General features: G+C 48.4%; 1 protein-coding gene across 2 annotated transcripts in view; it reads left to right on the top strand.

The window, feature by feature from the left end:
* Positions 1 to 21,440, top strand: part of GPR20 (G protein-coupled receptor 20) — a 31,591-nt gene extending 10,151 nt beyond the window's left edge. Inside the window, exons 1-2 of one of the 2 annotated variants that reach the window (XM_071738501.1) lie at positions 8,665 to 8,787; positions 20,088 to 21,319. In XM_071738501.1, coding sequence (XP_071594602.1) covers positions 20,109 to 21,173 — 1,065 coding nt within the window. In that variant the 5' untranslated portion in view covers positions 8,665 to 8,787; positions 20,088 to 20,108 and the 3' untranslated portion in view covers positions 21,174 to 21,319. Of the gene's footprint in view, positions 1 to 8,664; positions 8,788 to 20,087 lie in introns of those variants that run through there. The other variant, XM_071738502.1, reaches the window with a different exon arrangement.
* The last annotated feature ends 472 nt before the right edge of the window (positions 21,441 to 21,912 follow it).

Below are 21,912 nucleotides of genomic sequence, written 5' to 3'. Positions count from 1 at the left end.
AGGGCAGAATGCTGCCCTGGGATAGATCTTATCATGGAATCACAGAATGGGTTGGGTTGGAAGGGATCTTAAAGCTCATCCAGTTCCAACCTCCCCTGGCATGGGCAGGGACACCTCCCACTACACCAGGTTGCTCCAAGCCCCATTCAACCTGGCCTTCAACACTTTCAGGGATGGGGCAGCCACAGCTTCTCTGGGCAACCTGTGCCAGTGTCTCACCACCCTCACAGGAAAAAAATTTCCTCCTAATGTCTAATCTAAATTCCCTTCTTCCAGTTTAAAGCCATTACCCCTTGTCCCATCACTCCATGCTCTTGTAAAAAGTCCCTCCTCAGCTTTCCTGGAGCCCCTCCAGGCACTGGAAGGTTCTCTAGGGTCTCACCAGACCCTTCTCTTCTCCAGGCCAACCCCAATTCTCATCCTGGCTCCATGACCCAGCTCTCTGACCATCTCAGTGGCTTCGTCTGGACCCACTCCAATAGCTCCATGTCCTTCTTTTGCTGGGGGTCCCAGGACTGGACACAGTACCCCAGGTGGGGTCATTGGAGGTTTTGTGTCTCAGTCCTGCCATATTTTGCTTCCTACCTCCCCAAACACAAGAGCAGAGTGCTGAGAGCTTCCTGGGAAGTCTCTTGAGCCACATCCCAGTGCATCCACACCCAGCATCCTCCTGATCCCTGCTTCTTTGCAGCCCTTGAGCCAGAGTTGGGCAAGAGCTGCACTGCCAGCTCTGACCTCCCCAGGGCACGTGTGCCCAAGAGATGCCAAAGCCCTGATTGCCTGCACAGCTTTCCCCTCCAAGCACCAGTGACAAACAAATCCAGCAGGAAATTCTTTGCTGGGAATGGAGAGAGCTCCGCGGTGAGGTTGTGACACTGGACATTGTGTTCTTGGCAATTAGGTCCTAAAACTTTGAGAAAAAAAATAGCCAGACAAGAACAAGAGGTGGCTGCTGGCCAGAGTCTGGTTTGGGGGGGACATAAAGATCCCCAGAGCAGGACCCTGCAAAGGGACCCCAATGTGGGTTGGATCACAAAGGGGGTGCTTTGTTGGGTGGCCAGAGGGTCTCTGCAGCTGATCTTGTTGGTGCCTTGACTGAGGATCCTTGTCCCTGTTGTGGGAGCAGCAGTGAACTGGGCAGACTGGGAGGGAGAGAGGGATCCTGACTCACCCCCAGGGGGGTAGATTTGTACCAGGAGAGTGCAGGGCACATCCAACTTCAGACCCTCAGGGTCCTCCGGAGGAGCAGCTTGCTCTTTATGCCCTATAGACATCCTCATAAGTATTTTCTTTTTGCAGCTCAATCTGTCCATCAGCAGAAATCCCATGGCCAGGGCAGGCAATGTCAGAAAAGTCAATTCCCAAATATGCTGCAGGCAGGGAACTCTCTCTGGCACACTTTATCCCCCGTGCCTGATCCACAGGAGCCAACAGGAGCCATGACCACCGTTTGGGAACCACTTGTTCCTTCCTCATCAAGCAGACAAATCCCAGCTGATTCCCACCAGCAGAGGTGCCCAGGTGGTGACTCTCTGATCACCCTCTGGGGATGAACACACGGATGGAGAGCATGTTCAGAGGCAGGGTCTCATGGTAATGGTGCTCTGTACCTTCTGCAGTCCTCTGAGGAAGGATCTGGGGTGTCCAGCAGTTGGCAGAGGACACTGCTCCCTACTGAGCTTCTTATGTCAAGCTGCCCATGGACCCTGCTGAGATGCCATCACAGAGGCAGCTGCACCACTTTTGATGGCTCAACACATCTTAGCCCATGCAAAGAGTCAGGCAAACAGCCCTGGGAGTGTTGAATGTGACCAGAGGGAGCAGTCTGAGCCCTCCTTCTCCAGGGAAAAAACAGCTCATGCTTCTTTGCCTCTTTAGTGTTTCTGCCCCAGCATTGCAGGAGAAGGACAAAGGTGGTGTCTTCCCTTCAGGTTGTATCTTAGGGATCAGGACAGAGGGTTCTGATCCTTCCCTACAGCCCCTCCACCTACCACCTTAGGCATAGACACCATGAATATTTCAGGGTTCAGGTTCCACAGGGGTCTCTGATTTCCCAGACCTCCCAGCATGGCACATCTGGACCACCATGAGGACAGCAGTGACCTATCCATAGCCCCACAGCTTCTTGTGCTGGTAATGGATCAGGACTGAGGGTAGGAAAAGGAATAAAACCCAGCCCCAATCCTCTGTTAATTCCCTTTTCCCTGAAGCCCCCAAGTGGCCACCCAAGTCTGTCTCTCTGCCACCAGGTTGCTCCATCCACCTAAGTTCCTGCATCCCTGTTGGATGTGAGTCCTGAGGAGGCCACTAAGATGGTCAGAGGACTGGAGCTCCTCTCATTTGAAGAAAGGATGAGAGAGTTGGGATTGTTCTGCCTGGAGAAGACAAAGTTCCAGGGACATCTTAGACCATCTCCCAGTCTCTGAAGGGGCTCCAGGAAAGCTGGGGGGAGGACTTTTTACCAGAGAGATGGGATGAGGGAACAGTTTCAAACTGAAAGAGGAGGGGAATTTAGATTAGATCTTAGGAGGAAATGTTTTCCTCTGAGGGTGGTGAGACACTGGCACAGGTTGCTCAGAGAAGTTGTGGCTGTTCCATCCCTGGAAGAATTCAAGGCCAGGTTGGATGGGGCTTGGAGCATCCTGGTCCAGTGGGAGGTGTCCCTGCCCATGCAGGGGGTTGGAACTGGATGATCTTTGATGTCCCTTCCAACTCAAACAATTCTATGATTCTGTTATTTTATGATCCCTGTAGGAGCCAATTTTGACTCAGCTTGAGTAAAGGAGCTCTGTGGGATCAAATCCAGCCCTTTTGCTCCTCCTCATGCATGTCCACAAGGCATCCATCCCACCCTTATGCTTCACTGGCAAGGAGATCTCCATCCACAGCATGGGCAGGGCCCAAACTGGATGTAAGACAAGGAGCCAGGGGTTTTCCTTGTCCCTTCTCACCTCTGCCAAATGATAGCTACAAGTTGTTCCCCCCAAATACCAGATTCTCTCCAGGGTCCTGCCTGTTGTGTGGCTCTGAAAGTTGGGGCAGGTGATGTCACCCTCCAGACAGCACCTTCCAGATCCCTGCTCTGCTCCCTCCTGGTCTGCAGCAAGGCTGGGCCAGAAGCCAGTGTTTTGTTCCTCATCCTCTGACAACATTCCCACATTGCTGTCCAAGGCTTTCTTTCCAGAGGAGGGCAATGGACATCCAGCTTGATAAGGATAAGGAAGTACGATGGGATTGAAGCACGAGGATCTTTGCAAGGAGGGAAACTCCAGAAAACATTTGAGGAGAGGCCCCCTGTCCCCAGATCTCCCTCTAAACCAAATGCCCTGTGGTACTTTTCTGGAAGGTATCCTCTGCAAAATGTGACTCCTGGAAGGGGATTCCATGCAGCAACTTCTCCATCATTGGTCCATATGTGAGAGCCAACCCAAGCTTCTCCAGGTCAATTCTGCATCCCACAGAGGCTGTAGAAAATCAAGAATTTAGGTCTCATGGACAGTTTACATCATAGGGGCACACAAGGGTGTTCTCCAGCACTTATAAAGGAAGGAATCTTCCAGAGGAGATTTGCTGGAGAGAAGTTGAGGAGGGTAAAATGGATGTAGAGTCTCCTCCATCCCTCCTCTCTCTGCCATTAGTTTTATCTGCCACAGTAAGGGGTTTTACTCCCCTGGCAGGGAGAAAAAGTCATCTAGTGTTGCTTTTCCATCAATCCTGCAGTTACATCAGCTGAGCAGCTTGCCCTGCAATCCTTCTGAGGAACACTTTGTGTTTGTTGTGGCAGGGGGCATTACCTGCTCTCATTCCCCACTGTGATTCTTCTGCCTCCTGGTTCAAGAACGAGGCAGTGGAAAAAAAAAACTCAGAAATATTTATGTTGGAGGGAAAACAAGACTATGCTGGATGGAGGTGGTTGATAGACATGCCAGTTCACCTGCTCTAAAGTAGCTGATAAAAAGAAGTTTCCCAGAAAGATCCCACTGTTCATTTTCCTTCATGTAGTCATCATTCCCTGGGGGTAAAGTCTGCTCAGTTTTCTGAACTCTGATTCTGTTGAGTCTGTTTCCAAGACCTTTTTGGGTAGAAGCCTCTCCTTCACCACTGAAGAAGATAATTCATTTGTGAGGAGCCATTCAGGAGAAGAGAGCCTAAATTTAACTTCCTGAAAAAAAAAAAAAATAGCAGGCATTTTCAGACACCAGATTCTGGTTTGGGTCCCCTTTACAGAGCTGGGCAACAAAGAAATATTGAAAGCTGATCCAGCTGCATGCCTTGAGCCCATCATCCCAGGAATGCAATAGTTTGTTTTGCTGTACCCAATCCCAGTCTCTGCCCCTGAAGCAGGTTTTGAAGGGACAATCAATTCCCTCTTCCAGGGCCCCCAAAATTAGGATGGAGCACCTCTGCTGTGAGGAAAGATGGAGGGAGTTGGGGTTGGTGAGCCTGGAAAAGAGAAGGGTCTGGGGACACCTTGCTGTGACCTTTCAATACTTCCAGTGGGCTTAGGAGAAAGATGGGGACTCCCTAACAAATAGGGAGTTCTGTTCCTGTAGGAGCAGGGATAATGGCTTTAAACTGAAAGAGGGGAAATTTAGACTGGATTTCAGGAAGAAAATATTTATGGTGAGAAGTGTGAAACACTGGCACAGGTTGCTCAGAGAGGTGGTAGAGGTCCCACCCTTGGAAATATTCAATTTCAGGTTGAACAGGGCTCTGAGCAACCTGATCCAGGTGAAGATGTCCCTGGTCACTGCTGGGGGGCTGCACTAGGTGACCTTTAAAGGCCACTTCCAACCCAAGCTTATTCTACTACTCGAGAATGTTTGAATAGGACTGGGAAGGTATATTCTGACAAAACCTGAGAAGTCATCTCCCCAGGGTGGTGTGTGGCCTCAGACTTCTGACAACCTCCTTCAGAGCCATCTGGCCTCCTGCTTTGCTGCTCTGTGCCACAGAAGATTTTTTAAACAGAGCCCTTCCCCATCCCTATTTTACATGCTGTGGTTAAACGATTCCTAGGAATCTTCATGGGCCAGTAGCACCTTCTCTGCCACAACTACTTCTCCTACATCCTAATTTTGGTGGTGTCAATGCCTTTTTTCACCTCCAAGGCAATCCCTGCAACATTTAATATCGTCACACGTGCAGCAACCAAGCTTGAAAATTTTCTACTTACTAAAGCTTCACTTTTTGGGGTTTTTTTTGTTTTCTCTTCCTTTCCCCCTCCCTCTGGGAGGGTGATATGACTGCAAATGCTTGAGAAGCAGGAGATGACAGGAGCTCTTCATCCATCAGCTCCGTTTGCAGCTCCTCCTGAAGTGTGGGAACGGCGTCTGGGACTGAGCCCAGCCCTGAGCCCGGATGAGCCTTCTCCACCTTAACAGAAGCATCTGCTTCCCAATATGGCTTGTTCTGCATTATCTCAGGCACAGCTTGAAACTTTGCAGCTGTTGCCACTCCAAGCCTAGCTCCAAATCCAGTGAGGAGGGAGAGGTCAGGATAGTGGGGGAGTGCAGGGCGCTCAGTATCCTCTGAGCAAGGGTGGGAGCAAAGCTCTCGTGCACCAGGGAGAAGCAAAAACCTAAGCCAGACCTCTCAGAGGAAGGAGCAGGGAGTCCCTGGGCAGGTGAAAAGAGCACAGGTACCATCTGGGAGAGAAGTCTCCTCTTTCTTTCAGTCTTGCATTTGTAACTCCAGAGAGCTGTTCTCTAACTGGAAGTTTTGTTGACAGGCTGGGAGAAACTTCAGCATCTGCCCCAATGCACAATAAAAATTTTAAAGGTCCAAGATTCAAGTCCTCAAGTCCAGAGGAGGCCATGAAGATGATCAGAGGGCTGGAGCACCTCTGCTATGGAGACAGCATGAGAGGAGTTGGGGTTGTTCAGCCTGGAGAAAAGAAGTTTCCAGGGAAACCTTAGAGCACCTTCCAGTCCCTGCTTTTACCCCAGGAAAGCTGGGGCTGGACTTTTGACTAGGGCATGGAATGAAAGAATGAGGGAGAATGGCTTTAAACTGGAAGAGGAGAGGTTTAGGTTAGACATTAGGATGAAATTTTTTCCTGTGAGGGTGGTGAGACACCGGAACCCAGAGAGGACTTGCTGATGCTCCATCTCTGGAAGTGTGGAAGGCCAGGTTGGATGGGGTTTGGAGAAATGTGGAAGTACATCCCTGCCCATGGCAGGGGGTTGGAATGACATGATCTTTAATGTCCCTTCCAACCCAAACCATTCTATGATTCATCCATGCTGCCCAACATTGAACTGTAGATTGGTTTCTTCTCTTCTGTTCTTTTGTGTTCTTCCTCCTGTGCAACTCTGCAGATGGAAGGAAGTGAAAGCAAGATTATAACCCTGACAGGACTCATGGAGACCTTCCAATCACACTTGCTTTCCAAGTCATAAGGAAGTTAAAAGCAGATGAGAACCCATGCACGTGCCTGGGCTGGGGATCAGTTGTCAAAGGCTGGATGCCTGGATCAGGGGGCACAAAAAGTCAAGGAGGATGTTTCTGAAAGTGGGGAATAATCTGCCCCTCGATGTGAGAAACCTCAAAATAGAAAAAATCAATAAAATAAGCAGACAAAAAAGACCAGCTCAGTCTTCCTGGGTAAGATCCAAGAGTGAAAAACTGATTCCAGAAAATGAGGTCAACTTTTTTTTAATAACCATAGCTACTGTTTGTGCTCCAGTGAGACATCCATGTGTGGAGTTTACCTCTCCTCTATTTATGGATTTGCCCTCTAGACCTGGAATTCAATGCCTCCAGTTGATCCTGTCATGTTGTGATGGGCCATATTCTGCATGGTTATTGCATTGGCACCAATGTTGTCTTTATTGAAGGGGTGAGGGAAAAAAAGCAGCTCAGGACTGTAACTAAAATCCAGAATCCACCCTCCCTGTCCTCCTAAATAACTAAATTTGGTGTGGTTCCTCAGCCATGTAAATTGATGCAACTCCTCACTTTATTTCTTTCTGCCTTTTTTCCCAGAAGGGATCTCTAAAGCTACTGTAAGCCTTGCTGGAGAGAACATCTGTGCAAGCCCCTCAAAGCATGGGTTGGGGTTTTTTTGTGCCAAATTTAAAGAAGGAGTTATCCCACCATAAGGTGGGGTTTGGGGGAATTTGGGAGGTTTTACAGCATTAGCCAGCAGAGACTTCTTGAAAGCTGATCAGGACATGTGTTTTGAACCCATCTCAACAATGTGATAGTTCCTGATGCTTTGCCCAATCTCAATCCCTTCTCCTTCAGCCAAGGATGAAGGGATACACAAATCCCCACTCTGGGATGCATCTAATACCTACAAAGACTCCACCACCAGCAGGGAAGGTCTGTGGGAAGATGGAGAAACATGTTGTGGGGCTCCTCAGTGGAACCTCAGACTCTCCATCTCTACCTTTGGCTCATCCCAGCCCTTGGACAGATCATAGAATCATAGAATCATAGAATTGGCTGGGTTGGAAGGGACCTCAGAGATCATCAAGTCCAACCCTTGATCCACTCCCGCTGCAGTTCCCAGCCCATGGCACTGAGTGCCACATCCAGGCTCTTTTTCAATATCTCCAGGGATGGAGAATCCACCCCTTCCCTGGGCAGCCCATTCCAATGTCTGATCACCCTCTCCATAAAGAAATTCTTTCTAATGTCCAACCTAAACCTCCCCTGGCACAACTTGAGACCTCTTGTGCCCTCTTGTCTTGCTGAGAGTTGCCTGGGAAAAGAGCCCAACCCCCTCCTGGCTCCAACCTCCTTTCAGGGAGTTGTAGAGAGTGATGAGGTCTCCCCTGAGCCTCCTCTTCTCCAGCCTCAACACCCCCAGCTCCCTCAGCCCTTCCTCACAGGACTTGTGCTGGATCCCTTCCCAGCCTCCTTGCTCTTCTCTGGACCTGCTCCAGCACCTCAATCTCCTTCCTGAGCTGAGGGGCCCAGAACTGGACACAGGACTCAAGCTGTGGCCTCCCCAGGGCTGAGCACAGGGGCAGAATCCCTTCCCTGGACCTGCTGGCCACGCTGTTCCTGATCCAGGCCAGGATGCCATTGGCCTTCTTGGCCACCTGGGCACCTGATCTCAGTAACCCCTCTCCCAAATGACTGCAGCCAGAGCAGGGTCACTCTTTGTCACCCTGTGTCAGGTTTCTTCTCAGGGTCTGGACAGCTGAGCTGGTTCAAAGCATGTCCCAGACTCTGTGACACTTGGTCCAGCACCTTCCTGCAACAGCCAAGGATGTTTCTGCCTAATCCCTGTTCATCCCAGGAAGATGAAAGAGGAATTTTTCTCTTGTGTCACCCCATGGCATTGCAGTGGCCTTGAGCTGGCAAGCTGTCAGCAAGGAGATTTTTCTTCCCACAGAGATACAGGAAAATTGACCTGAGGAGGGAACAAGAGGGGGGCAACAACAATAGTTTCAGTTTACTGGAGATGTTCAGGCATTAGCACCACGAGGAAGGCTGGAGCCCTCTTAAGCTTTTCCAGCACTTCATAAATTTCAGAGAGATTGAGGGCAAGGAGCCAGATGTTTGGGGAGAAATTCTGAACACTAAAGACAAGTGGAAATATTTTATTTTTTTTTTTTTTTAGTAGTGTGTATTTTTTCCCATTAGTTGGAAGGTTATATTTAGAAAAGAGGAGGGGGAGAGAGAGAGATTAGGCATTTCTTCATGTTCTGTAGTCACTCCAGTTGTTCAGCTTGCAGGAACAGATGTCTCTTTCCTGGGGTGAAACCATTCAGGTCCACAAGGAAATTTTCTGACCAGCAGCTCCTCTAATGTAGAAGGGAGATCAGACCAGAGGTAAGTCTGCCCATCGTGGAGGGATTCACTGCAGAAACTGTTCCAGTGATTGCTTTGGGATTTGGTCAGGGAGAAAGGAGGAATGGGATAGGACAGGTGATTCCAGAGAATCACTGGAGACCACCCCCAGGTCTGGAGTGGAAAAATGTTGCTGCAGGAAACCCTGACAGGGATGGTGGTGGAGAGGGTCCTGCCCTGAACATCTGGATGAGCAGCTTGTATGGAATTCATCAGAAAGTGCCTGACCTGGAGAACCAGGCTGCACCAGTGACTCTGAGGGGCTTCTCTGCTGTGGGATTCTTTGCTCTTGGGTTTTGGGGAGGTGCTGTGACATCTGGCTGCTTCCTGGGGAGATGAGGGGTGATGAAAAGCAGGGGAAGGTGCTGGCTTTCCCCCACTGAGAAGCACCATCCCAGCTCTGGTGAGGAGCAGGGCAATGTCTTGTTTGTATCTGTGTGTTCCCAGGCACACTGGAATTTTGGGGAAATGCATTCAGGAAGGTTTGGGAAGCCAGGAGAGAAGAGAGTGCACTGCCTGGAATGGGATCAGGTGCAACTGGAGGTGTTTTACCTCTTGCTGGGCAGCAGGGTGTGAGCTCAGCTCTAGGGAAGATGCTGGTTTCTTGTTCTGAGTCTTCTTGGAGAACCAGAATCTTTCCAGGGTCCTCAACCAGGCTCCTTCAGGAATGCCCCCTCCCTGTTTTCATTGCACTCACTAAGAGCTCAGAGTTTTTCCAGGCTAATCTGGGAAATCCAAAGCATGCAAACCCCTGAAAGAACTGAGCACATGGTGCCTAACAAAGGAAACCCAAGAAACAAGTCCCCCCCAAAGGGTTAAGATCTGGTTATCCCCATGAAATGTCTGCTCCCTGACCAGGTTTCCCATCTCACTGCATTCCCTGGGCCAAGCCCATGGCTCTGTGCCTGAATTCCTCCCTGTAGCACAACCTGAAGCAAGCTCTGGGCTGCAAAGCTGCATCCAGGGTGCACCTGATCCCTCTCTCCATTCCATCACCCCTTCCTCCTTTCCTCTGTGTGTGCCAGCACCATTCCCAGCACTCCCAGCATTGCCTCTCCTGCCCTGCTTCCCCTGGGCCATGCAGGACCCCAGGTATTCCTCAACAGCAAATTTCTGTTGCTGCTTTTACCCCAATGTCCTTCTCAGGCTTCCTTGCCAAGGGACAGAGGAACCAGTCAGCTGAAGGCAGGAAAAGTGCTGAAAGTTTGCTAAATTTGCAAATTAAAATAATTTCCTTTTCAAAAGCAAGCAGTGATCCCCAGGCCAGGTCTGACTCAGTTTCATATCCCACGATGTTTGGGGTTTTTTTCTGCACTTCCCTATCAGGTCCCTGTGTGTGCCTACCTGGTAAGTTTTCCCTGCAGGGTTTTCCTTGTTGTACACAGCCACTATAACTGTTATTCCCAATGGAAATTTCTAGCATTTTGTCCCAGGCACCCTTGAAATGCTAAATGCTAGATGGATTATTGCAATCCATATAAAATCAAACTCGTTTCTCTGGTACAACCTCTCAGGAAGACAGGCACAAGTATATCTCTACTGGCTGGACTTATAAAACTCCAAATCACTTTTCTTTCCAGACCTAATTTTAGGAAAAAAAAACCATAATTCAAATCTTCTTGGAAATAATCCTCCCCCACCACCCAAAAAAAAAAAAAAAAAAACCAAAGTGTATATGTGCCTTCCTCTCACATTGCAGAGATCCACGAAGGACAGAGAGGGATGCACACAGGGAGTCATGCTCTGATTTCTCTTGATGTATCCAAGTTAGAAATACACAGCATCTACCACAGAGATGTCACTCCATGCTCCCTTGTGACAGATGGCATCTGGTGCCAGCCCTGGCAGGGGATGAGATATTGGCCTTTTAAATGCTAACAGCATGATTTATGGAGCATTCACCAAGATGCTTGATGTTTCTGTCACTCGAAGGCCAAGACCTGGCAGTGCAGAAAAGGAGGACATGAAAAATGCAGCAAATAAAGCATTGTAGAGAACTCATCTTTGCAGGAGGAACCAGAGAAAGCCAACAGTGTCCTGAGCTGCATCAAAAAAAGCTTGGCCAGCAGGTCAAGGGAGAGGTTTAGAGGTTTCTGCACCTCTACTTCACTCTCATGAGACCCCACCTGCAGTATGATGTCCACATTTGGAGCTCTTATCAAAAGACAGGCTTGGAGTTGTTGGAGCAGGTCCAGAGGAGATGGTGAGAGGCTGGAGCACCTGTCCTGTGGCTGAGAAAGTTGAGGTTGTTCAGTCTGGAGAATAGAAGGCTCCAAGGAGACCTTGGAGCATCTTCCAGTACCTGCAGGGGCTACAGGAAAGCTGGGGAGGGGCTTTTGACAAGGACATGGGGTGATAGGGTGGGGGGGGATGGTTTTAAACTGGAAGAGGGGAGATTTAGATTAGATATTAGGGAAGAAATTCTTCAGCTCTGAGGGTGGTGAGACACTGGCACAGGTTGGGTTGCCCAGGGAAGTTTTAGCTTCCCTCTCCCTATAAATGTTAAAGGCCAGGTTGGATGGGGACATCAACCTGGTGTAGTGGGAGGTGTCCCTGCCCATGCAGGGGGCTTTGTAAGGAGATGATTTTTAAGATCCCTTCCAAACCAAACCATTCTATGATTCTATGATACAATTCTATTAATTTTTCTGCTCAGTGTGGTATAAAGAATCATTTGGAGGCATAAACCCTTTATTAACACTTTAAGGTGATCAATACTTGCAAGACAAGCTGAAGGACCTCTGAGTACCCACCACTGCTGGGTGCACATTTGCAGGTCTGGAGAGACCATTCATATACAACCCCCCCTTTTTTGTGCTTGAATGTGTAAATTCAGGCTCTTTCTTTCAAAAGCTGAGATACTACTGCTGCAAATGGGCATAAATGAGGTACAAGCTCATAAGAAACCTGCCAGCACATGAATTTCCTGCTCTGTGCATCTTTGGGAGCTTCATTCCATATTTTCCATGCATTCTCCACAGAGGACTGGAGAAGGACAGATCTTGCAGCTCTTTCCAAGTTTTAAATAGATTTCTGAAGTGTCCAGGATGGGTTATCTGTCACCTGGTTCAAGCCTGGATGCAGAGAGTGAGCATCTGGGCCAAGCTGAGTATCCTCCCTCCCATCTGGGTCACTTTGCTCCTTGAAGAAGAGGAATGCAGTCTGGAGAGTTGTGCTCCCCCTCTTCTAACTGGCAGTGGTTCCTCACAGCCTAGGATGACTTGTTGGACTAAATAATTGCTTGGGCACTCAGAGGATATTTCTTGAAATGAACCAGGCACCTGAGTCCCTCACTCATTTTTGTTTTAGCCTTAGACTTGCTGGGGAGCATGAGGGTCATGAATGGGCACCCACAGCACTGATAATGGGTGGAACTCAGATCACAGCTCATGAAAATACCCATTGCCCATCCACAGCAGATGGGTCCTTGGAGATGAAGGGCCACATTTACACATTTACACAAAATGGGCACACCAGGCAGGAGGGAAATGGCTCAAGAGCACATCAACCACACCAGCCCAACAATCACCACTGCATCAGCCGACCTGCTAAGTCTGTGGTTGTTTCCCTGACTTGAAGGATAAGTTATCCCTGGGACTGGACACCCAAGTTTTTTTTCTAGCCAGATGGGAGATCTTATTTTCATGGGCAACTTCAGAGACACAAAAGTTAGAGATGAGGGTTAATCCCTCTTGCTGTTGTGCAAAGTAAATTCACACCTTTCTCCTTCCAGACAAAGATGTTCAGCACATGACCACTTAAACCACTGGGCAAAGAAAGAACTGGGGGCCATCAGGCATTTCATTCCACATGGGCAAGAATGCTCTGAGACACCAGGCAATCAGCTCTCATTTGTCCCCAGGCAGGCTGGTTCCACCATGAGGAAGATAAAAATCGGTGTAAATCTGAAATTCTTTCACTTCAGGAAAACAACGAGGGGTGGATCTCTTTGCAAAGCCATCCAGACTTATTCAGAGTGTTTTGATGCTAAAGCAATGGTGAATTTGCAGGGAAGGAGACCAAAGTGAAAGGATTTGTGCTAGCAAACTCCTTGCAGGTTCATGTTAGAGGAAGCAGGGATCCCTCTCAGTGCCTTTTTGTGTGTTTCCCAGCTCTGATTTCCTCAGTCCTTCTCATGTTTTTCAGTCTCTTGGTTAATTTCAACCAAAATTTGGCAGAAGGGAAAGATCACCTCAGTTTTCAGGAAATTAGGCAGCAAAGAGAGGAGAAAGTAAAACAAGTGTTGGAGCCAAGGGAAGAGCTGGAACATGAGTGTTCATTAAGGCAGCCAAATGTCCACATGGGAAAAATTTATAATAAGCATCCGAGCCAGGGCAAAGTATTCATCCAGCCCTGAGAGACACTGCAAGATCTGAATCCCTAAGAAGCAGGTGACATTTAATAAACTGATCCTCACAGAACTATGTGGTTTGTGTCTCCAAATCACCTTTTATTTCCATGGCATTGGAGGGGAAGGAATTATGCAGCTCTGGACTAGGTTTGGCTGCTTCCAACTGCAGTTCCCCAGAAGTCAGGAGTTTCACACCCTCTGTCCAGGCACCCTTAGAGCTGGAGGTTTCTGAGAGACATCACTTCCCAGGGGTCAAGTGAGAGCAGAGATCTGATGCCCACAAATAGGGGATTTTCCCCACCCTGGGAATAGCTCCATTTCTGCTTCAGTGTGGAATCTTTCTCCCCTGAACAGCAGCTCTCTGTTCTCAGACTAGATGGGCACCAGCTTTTCATTTCAGCAGCTGGATTCATTCCCTTTTCTCCCTTTCTCCCTCATTTCCCACTGTCAGCAAACCTACCCTCCCCTGGCTGAGCATAAGGCACACAAAACAAGCTCTGCCATGTATAGGGCAAGGTCCTCGACATGCAGAAAAACACCATATTTGGCCAGTTTGAGCCAGAGTTGAGTGAGAGCTTGCCAGAAGGAGAATCATACATTTTCAACTGAAAAGAGAGTGAGTTTAACCCTTCATTTATAAATATCATGATAAATCACCTGGGGAACTTCAAACATGGAAAGGCTGCAAAACTAAACACACACTGTGGCAGAGTCACACCAGGAGGCAGGGAAGGGAGAGAGGGATGGGGGGGTGACAGAGGAGCCAGGTTGTCCTATCAGACATTCTGATTCAAAAGAGGGAAATGAGAAAAGCTGAAGGTGTTTATACTAAATAACACTTGCTCAGGCTTGTTAATGCCTTTTTCATCTTTCTGATCCCAGCACATGGCTGTCGTGTTCCTTGTCTCTGGGTCTGCAAGCAGAGATCCTATCTGCACACTCCAATAAATAATCCTTCTGGAAAGCAGTCAGGACAGAGCTCAGCTGCACAACCTGCCTTTCCTTTCCTTTCCTTTCCTTTCCTTTCCTTTCCTTTCCTTTCCTTTCCTTTCCTTTCCTTTCCTTTCCTTTCCTCTCCTCTCCTCTCCTCTCCTCTCCTCTCCTCTCCTCTCCTTTCCTTTCCTTTCCTTTCCTTTCCTTTCCTTTCCTTTCCTTTCCTTTCCTTTCCTTTCCTTTCCTTTCCTTTCCTTTCCTTTCCTTTCCTTTCCTTTCCTTTCCCTTTCCTTTCCTTTCCCTTTCCTTTCTTTTCCCTTTCCTTTCCTTTCCTTTCCTTTCCTTTCCCTTTCCTTTCCTTTCCTTTCCTTTTCACCCAGAGTCGAGGAAGTAAACCACATCAAGACCAGAAAGTGGAGGGTGAGGCTTAAGGCTGACACCAAGCAAAAAAAAGTTGGGTGAAACAAAATCCAGGTTGGGCAAGGACATTCTCCAGGGGCAGATGTACCTCAGAGGACATGTGATGGCAATCAGGGAAGGAGGGAAGAGGCTGCAGGAGTTGGCTTCAGCCCAGTGACCATCTGGTTCCTATTTGGCCCAAAATCGATGGCCCTGGTTGTGTCACACAAAAGGATTTCAGAGCAAGTCTCCCCCTCCCAGTGCTGAGCAGGGACCTTTATCAGAAGGAGGGAAACCAGGTCAGCTTCCAGTCACCTTCCCTTATGTCATTTCTACCCAGATGCCTGCTGTACTTCTCAGGAAATGCTTGTCACAGTGTCACAGCCAGACAGCCAAAATCCAGCCTGAGGGGTAGGATATTACAGCATCATTCAACTGGCACTGTCAGAGAGCACTGAGAAGGATGCTTGATTTGGGGTATTGCAGACTGGCAGCTCCAAGAAACGGGGATTGCATGGAAATCTGGGGGGCTGAGAGCTAAATCAGGCATGAAGAAGGCCATGATCCAAACTATGTGAAGATTTGAGGGAAGGGGTTGCCACCAGGGCTATTTACTCCGTAAGCAAAGGTGATTGTGATTCCTGTAGCTCTGCATGAGCTCGGGCCAGAGCTGGAAGCAATAAATAGCACAAGAATAGCAAAATAAAGGTTTGCAGAGGCTGCAAAGCTTCTCACTTGGCAAGCCATGACCCTCTCTGGCTGCTCTGTGCCATCCCTCTATGGTGATGGGTGGCTGAACTGATTCACTCCAACATTTCCAAGAGTGTTTCTGATGAATGACCAGGTTGGTGTAATTTTTTTGACAGGAAGATGCAGGGGGGGGAGAAAAGAACTGGAAATCTTTGGAAATGTTTGCTTTTCCTCAGACACAAGGTCACACTGCCATTCTGGGCCTTGTTCAGCAAAATGGGGCAATGTACCTTTCTGAAGTGCTTGGAGACCCACAGTGGAAAAATACTTAGTAGCTGGTAACCAGGGGTTTGGTCCAGCTCCATCTTGTTAAAAGCACTCAGAGGAATGATGGTTTTTTGCCAGTCCAGCTTTCATCCCTTCTGCTCGTGAGCCATGAGAGGAGGGCAGTCCCATGAAGAAAGGAAAAGGCCATTCACCCAAACATCCATCAGTAACAATTAGATTAGGGGAAGATGTTTCCCCCTGCAGCCCAAGAAGCAGCTTTTCCACAGCCTGGCAGTGAGGAAATCTTCAGAATTAATTATATTTCTTGGCACTGATTTCACATTGTTGCTCAGATTTTGAATCAGGACAGGGCAGCAATGGATGGGGAAAAAACACAACCTCTGATTCAGCTCTTCCCTCGTAAACTTCCCTTCCCTTCCCTTCCCTTCCCTTCCCTTCCCTTCCCTTCCCTTCCCTTCCCTTCCCTTCCCTTCCCCTTCCCTTCCCTTCCCTTCCCTTCCCTTCCCTTCCCTTCCCTTCCCTTCCCTTCCCTTCCCTTCCCTTCCCTTCCCTTTCCTTCCCTTCCCTTCCCTTCCCTTCCCTTCCCTTGACAAACTAAATGCTGCCTGGTTTTTAGCTGTTTACTGTATCTGGAGTTTATTTCACTGTACATGGGGGGCAATGGGAGAGGTGACCATGTGAGCCCTCACACTGCATATGCTGAAGATTTTCATTTTTGTGTGCATGAGCTCACAGGGGACTTTTTTCTACCAGTCTGAAAAGTGCCCTACAAACTTCAAAAGCATCATGAGGATGAGGAACATCTGAGTGCATTTTGAGCTACTGATTTCCCTGAGGCAGGAAAGGAAACATTTAAGATGAGTATCAGGTGGTCAGGATAAAGGATCTGAGCCTGAGGAAAAATCTCCCAGCAGAGGCAAGTTACTGAAAAGATGGAACAGCAGATCATAGAATCACAGAAACATAGAATTGGCTGGGTTGGAAGGGACCTCAGAGATCATCAAGTCCAACCCTTGATCCACTCCCGCTGCAGTTCCCAGCCCATGGCACTGAGTGCCACATCCAGGCTCTTTTGAAATATCTCCAGGGATGGAGAATCCACCCCTTCCCTGGGCAGCCCATTCCAATGTCTGATCACCCTCTCCAGAAAGAAATTCTTTCTAATGTCCAACCTAAACCTCCCCTGGCACAACTTGAGACCTCTTGTGCCCTCTTGTCTTGCTGAGAGTTGCCTGGGAAAAGAGCCCAAACCCCCCCCTGGCTCCAACCTCCTTTCAGGGAGTTGGAGAGAGTGATGAGGTCTCCCCTGAGCCTCCTCTTCTCCAGCCTCAACACCCCCAGCTCCCTCAGCCCTTCCTCACAGGACTTGTGCTGGATCCCTTCACAGCCTCCTTGCTCTTCTCTGGACCTGCTCCAGCACCTCAATCTCCTTCCTGACCTGAGGGGCCCAGAACTGGACACAGGACTCGAGCTGTGGCCTCACCAGGGCTGAGCACAGGGGCAGAATCCCTTCCCTGGACCTGCTGGCCACGCTGTTCCTGATCCAGGCCAGGATGCCATTGGCCTTCTTGGCTACCTGGGCACACTGTTGGCTCAAAAAGCCAGTGCCTTAGAATTACAAGACAAATGTATACACAGCCCAACACACTCTAGGTCATGGATGGGATGGGATTGGTGATTTTGTCTTCTGCCTTTGGTCAGCTACCTGTGTGCACACTGAAATCCAAGTTCATGCCAGACTTGAGGAGCAGCACTCTTCATTTCCTGCCTTGCACTGGTGCAGGGGCTTCCACAGTGCTCCTCTTGGTGGCATCTGCAAAGAGAAATCTGGGAGCAGATCCAGGCATCTGCTCGTTTCAGTTTGTTTTTGTCATTAAAGAGAGAAACAAACAGAGGGGATCAGATGGTGAGAATATTAGAAAATCATTAGAAAATGGGCCAGCATTCTGCAGCCTCCCCATGCATCTCTCTCAGGTGCCAGACTTTGCAACTCCACCACCTTCAGCCAGTCTTGGGTCCAGTTTTTCCTGTTATTCTCTGGCAGCATGCTTGGCAGAAGATGTAAAGAGACAAGATTCTCCCCCAGGAGTCTGCAGGCTCAATCAGACCCAGACAAAATAATGTGAACATGTGTGCTCCTTTGGCTGCCACCAGAGTTCAGTGCAGGGTGAGGTAATCTGAGCACTCCTGAAACACAGAGAAGTCCCAGGGTCTGGTTGCTGCTGGAGGTGGGAGCAGAAGGGAGGATTTCTGCTCTTTGCCCAGCAGTTCTTGGGACTTTACAGGTGGACTGACCCCAAGATTTGGGATTTCAGCCCTGCAGCATGATCTGGCACTGGATTTGATCTAAGGACATCAGCAATACCAATGGACAATTCAATTACTTGGGTTTGAGCTACCTAAAGAGATCAAATTGCCATTTGAAAATTAATATCCTCCCATGTCCAAGGATATTAGAAGTCAGCTTTTTCTTTCACACCACTTCCAGACACTGGATGAGAGGCAAAGAATAAACCAGAGCAATGATCAGATTCCAGGCCAACAGACCCAAGCTCCATCAGTGCAGCAGATGGAGAGGAGTTACTGACTCCATCCCAGGTGAGGTCTTCAGTTTGGGACCACACAGCTCAGGGAAATGTTGAAAGGCAGAAAAGGGTCCAGGAGAGGCTTTACCAGTATGCACCAGTACATTCTGGGGCCAACTGGCTGGCAAGTGGGTTTGCAGAGGATTTGGGGGGCCTGGTAGAGGTCAAGTGGGACATGAGCCAGCAATGCACCCAGGTGAGGAAAAAAACCACAACAGAGTTGCCTTAGGAAGAGCACTGCCAGGGGAGGGGAGGGATCCTTCCTCTGCTCAGCACTGGTGGGACATATCAGGAATGCTGGGATCAGGAAATGCAAAGATACTTGGGAACCTCTTCCCTCAAATCACAGTTCCTCAGTTCTTTCTTCCAGACAGCTGGAAGCCTTCTGCTTTTTGAGAGGAAACATGAAGGAATTCAAGACCTTGAGAGTTATGGCTAGCAGGGATTTGTAATTCATTAGCCCAACAAGCAAGGTTTTGGTGGCTGGCCAGGAAAAAGGCTTTGGTGTTTCACAGGGAGTGACAGGGAGTTTCTCTGCTGTGACACTCTCTGGACCCAAAACACTGTCCCTGCAAAACATTTCCTTTTGGCCAGCAGAACTCTCCTGAGGATCCACTTTTCACTGGAAGGCTTCTGACCTAGGCAGCTTCCTCCTCCAATTTATCCATGGTCACCAACACCTTGAAGCATCTCAAGGGTAACAGGACACCTTTGGGTCATCCTCCCAGTCCCCATAAGCAGGAAAAAGAATCAGTGCAGGCAGCAAGTCAGCTGCCACAGGATGGGGCATTCCTGGGAGAGCTGGGTATCCAAACCCCTTCAGCAACCCAAGCCTTCCTCCCTGGCACACAGAGCTGAGGCTGTTCCTGTGAGCACTGGAAGATGTGTTCTCACCTCCTTGTCTCCTGGCCCTTCTGCACTTGGCTCTTTGGTAGCAGGGATTTCAAATCCTCATAATTCAAGTCTTTCAGCATCATTCTCTTGCTGATTCAAGCTGGTTTTTTTTTAAACCTCAAAGTCCTGTTCAGCTGCTTTGAGATATTCCAGACATTTTTCAACCATTTATTTTTATTGAAGCCAGCCAAGTCTCTGTATATATTTAGCTTTTTTAAAAAATCTTTTTAATATACAAATCAGTTTAAAATAGTGTGTAAGTCAGGAGTGATTTGCAAATTAAACTGTCAAACCCTGGCAGGAGTAGCAGCTGATGCCCTTGCTTTAAAAGACCCAGGCTGCTGATTCCCTTAGTTCCAGACCTCCAGAAGATGCCACACAACCTGCTTGTGCTTTCCTGGAAAACTCAGCCATTCTTTGATTTTAGGAAAAGTTTTAGAGTTCCTGAAAATTCAACCCTCCAGTGGGATCACCTGGCCAAGGGAAGGGATGGGATACTTTAGGAGTCAGGTGCTAGGGCCATGGTTGCACCAATAGGTTGGAAAAATGTCTTCTGGCTGCCAGCACTATCCTGCTCCTATGGCAGGGACTCCTCCAGCCAGGAAAAAGCTTCTCCAGTGGAGGAAGGATTCAAAAGTATAAGCACCATGTTTAGGGAAAAAAATACTTTCTAGGAGCCATATATTGTCCTCATCCTCCCTGTCAGAGCAGAAAATGGCCTGTGCCTCTATGAGCATCAACTCACCCCACCTGGACTCAGTCTCTGGCCATTCTCTGGGCCATTTGCTGGCTCAAACATGACCATGGGAAGGAGCCTGTGAGTTTCCTTTTTCCTTTACTCCTTTTGGCACTTCCTTGTTTTGCTCAGACCTTAAAACTACTTTTGCACAGGGCAGAGGAAGAGAAACCTGAAGTGGGGATTGTGTGTCTTCTCCAAAACATGCATCTGGAGCCACTGCAAGGCAATAATTATAAACCCAGGGATTATTGATAATCCCAAACCAACAGAAAAGATGCTCAGAGAGTACAGCAATATTTATAACTACTGAAGATGTAGAAATTTATTGGTTAAAATGTTCTCAGGTGACAATATTTAGGAAATGCTGACATAACCACCAATATACCTCTTTCTTTTCTTCCAGATCCCTGGGAAGTCAGTGACCATGCCAACCTCCTCCACCCAGCTTCTATCCCTGGAGTCTATCAACACCACCCAGCAGCCCAACTCCAGCATGTACTTGTTCTCCAAGTTCATCCACCCCGACACAGAACTGTACAGAGAATTTTACAGCCTGTGGATTGCCCTGCTGGTTGTCAATGCCATCATTTTCCTGGTGGGTGTTGTGCTGAACAGCTTGGCCTTGTACGTCTTCTGCTTCCGCACCAAGACAAAAACCACCTCGGTTATTTACACCATCAATCTGATTGTTACTGATCTCTTGGTGGGTTTTTCCTTGCCTGTCCGGATCATCATGTTCTATAGTGCAGGGGACTGCCTGAACTGCTCCTTGGTTCACATCTTTGGCTACTTTGTCAACATGTACTGCAGCATCCTCTTCTTGACCTGCATCTGCGTCGACCGCTACCTGGCAATCGTGCAGCTGGAGGCCTCGAGGAGATGGAGGAACCCGACCTGTGCCAAGGGCATCTGCATCTTCATTTGGATCTTTGCCACCGTGGTGACCTTCTCCATCCTCACCATGGCCATACAGTTTGCTGCCTGCTGCCTCTCCAAGATCCTGGTCCTGATGGTCTGCGAGTACTTCTTCCCCCTCGTCATCATCATCTTCTTCACCACCAGGATTATGGGCGCCCTCTCCAAGCCCAGCCTCATGCACCAGAGTCGGGAGAGGAGGATGAGGGCTGTCCAGCTCCTGAGCACCGTCCTCATCATCTTCATGATCTGCTTCACTCCTTTCCACGTCAGACAAGTAGCCATCTCCATCAACCCAGACATGCCCCACGATGTCAGCCTCCTTGTCTACCACGTCACAGTCACCCTGAGTAGCCTCAACAGCTGCATGGACCCCATTGTCTACTGCTTCGTGACCAATAACTTCCAGTCGACCATGAAAAACATCTTCAGGAAAAGCGAGCCAGAGCAGAGCAGTGTGGACATCCTGGGCATGGACAAGAACTCCAAAGGTTCTAATGCAATCATTGCCTTCTCAAACAAAATAGGGAGGCCCATGAATTTGCCATCATCCCCGAGCAGTGTCCAGATATAAGCCACGTGTGACTGGACACACTGCAGCAAGCCAGTGGTGCTGGAATGTTGCAAAGATGTGTGGGATTATTGTCTTGGACATCTTTGGTTTTCAGGGTGAGGTTTAGAAGGACAGTGGTGGAATTTATCCCTCAAGAACATTGTGGTCTGCTTGGGAAATAGAACTTGTAATGCTGTTACTACCAACACAAAAGAGAGCCTTTTAATTACTGTTCCATACAGGAAACTTTTCTTTGTATTTTAATACAGACATTTTGTTAGCAACAAATTCTTTACTGTGGTTTTCTTTTCGTGCTTGACACCCTAATATGAGACTCTTAGGATGGCTTAGAAAGCAGGAAACCTCTGTTTTCTAGGAAAGCTTTTGAGCTTTGGGCATGTGCCTAGGAGTAAAGGTTAAGAGGGAAGTTTCCAGAGCTACCCATTACAAAGATTTTAGTTGCCAATGGAGTGGGAAAGAAAATAATTCCAGCTCACCTGTCACTAGTAACTACTCATTTGTTTCTAAAAAAAACCTGAACTGTCTCAGGGAAGAGCAGATGAAGTCAAGCAGTAAAATCTCCTCTATTTTAGCTATAATAAAAAAAAAAATAAATGTGTTCCATAACATATGTTTCCATACATATTGCATGGGCTTTGGGAGAGGTTAAGGATATGTTCCACCTTCATTTGAACCACTAAATCCTCCAAACTGCAGATAAGCCTACAAAAAAAGCTGTGAAAAAGAATTTGCTTTCCAG

This window comes from Heliangelus exortis, chromosome 2 (assembly GCF_036169615.1).
Source record: "Heliangelus exortis chromosome 2, bHelExo1.hap1, whole genome shotgun sequence".
Taxonomy (NCBI): domain Eukaryota; kingdom Metazoa; phylum Chordata; class Aves; order Apodiformes; family Trochilidae; genus Heliangelus; species Heliangelus exortis.
The sequence above is the reverse complement of the archived record's forward strand: the minus strand, read 5'-3'. Positions and strand labels throughout refer to the sequence as shown.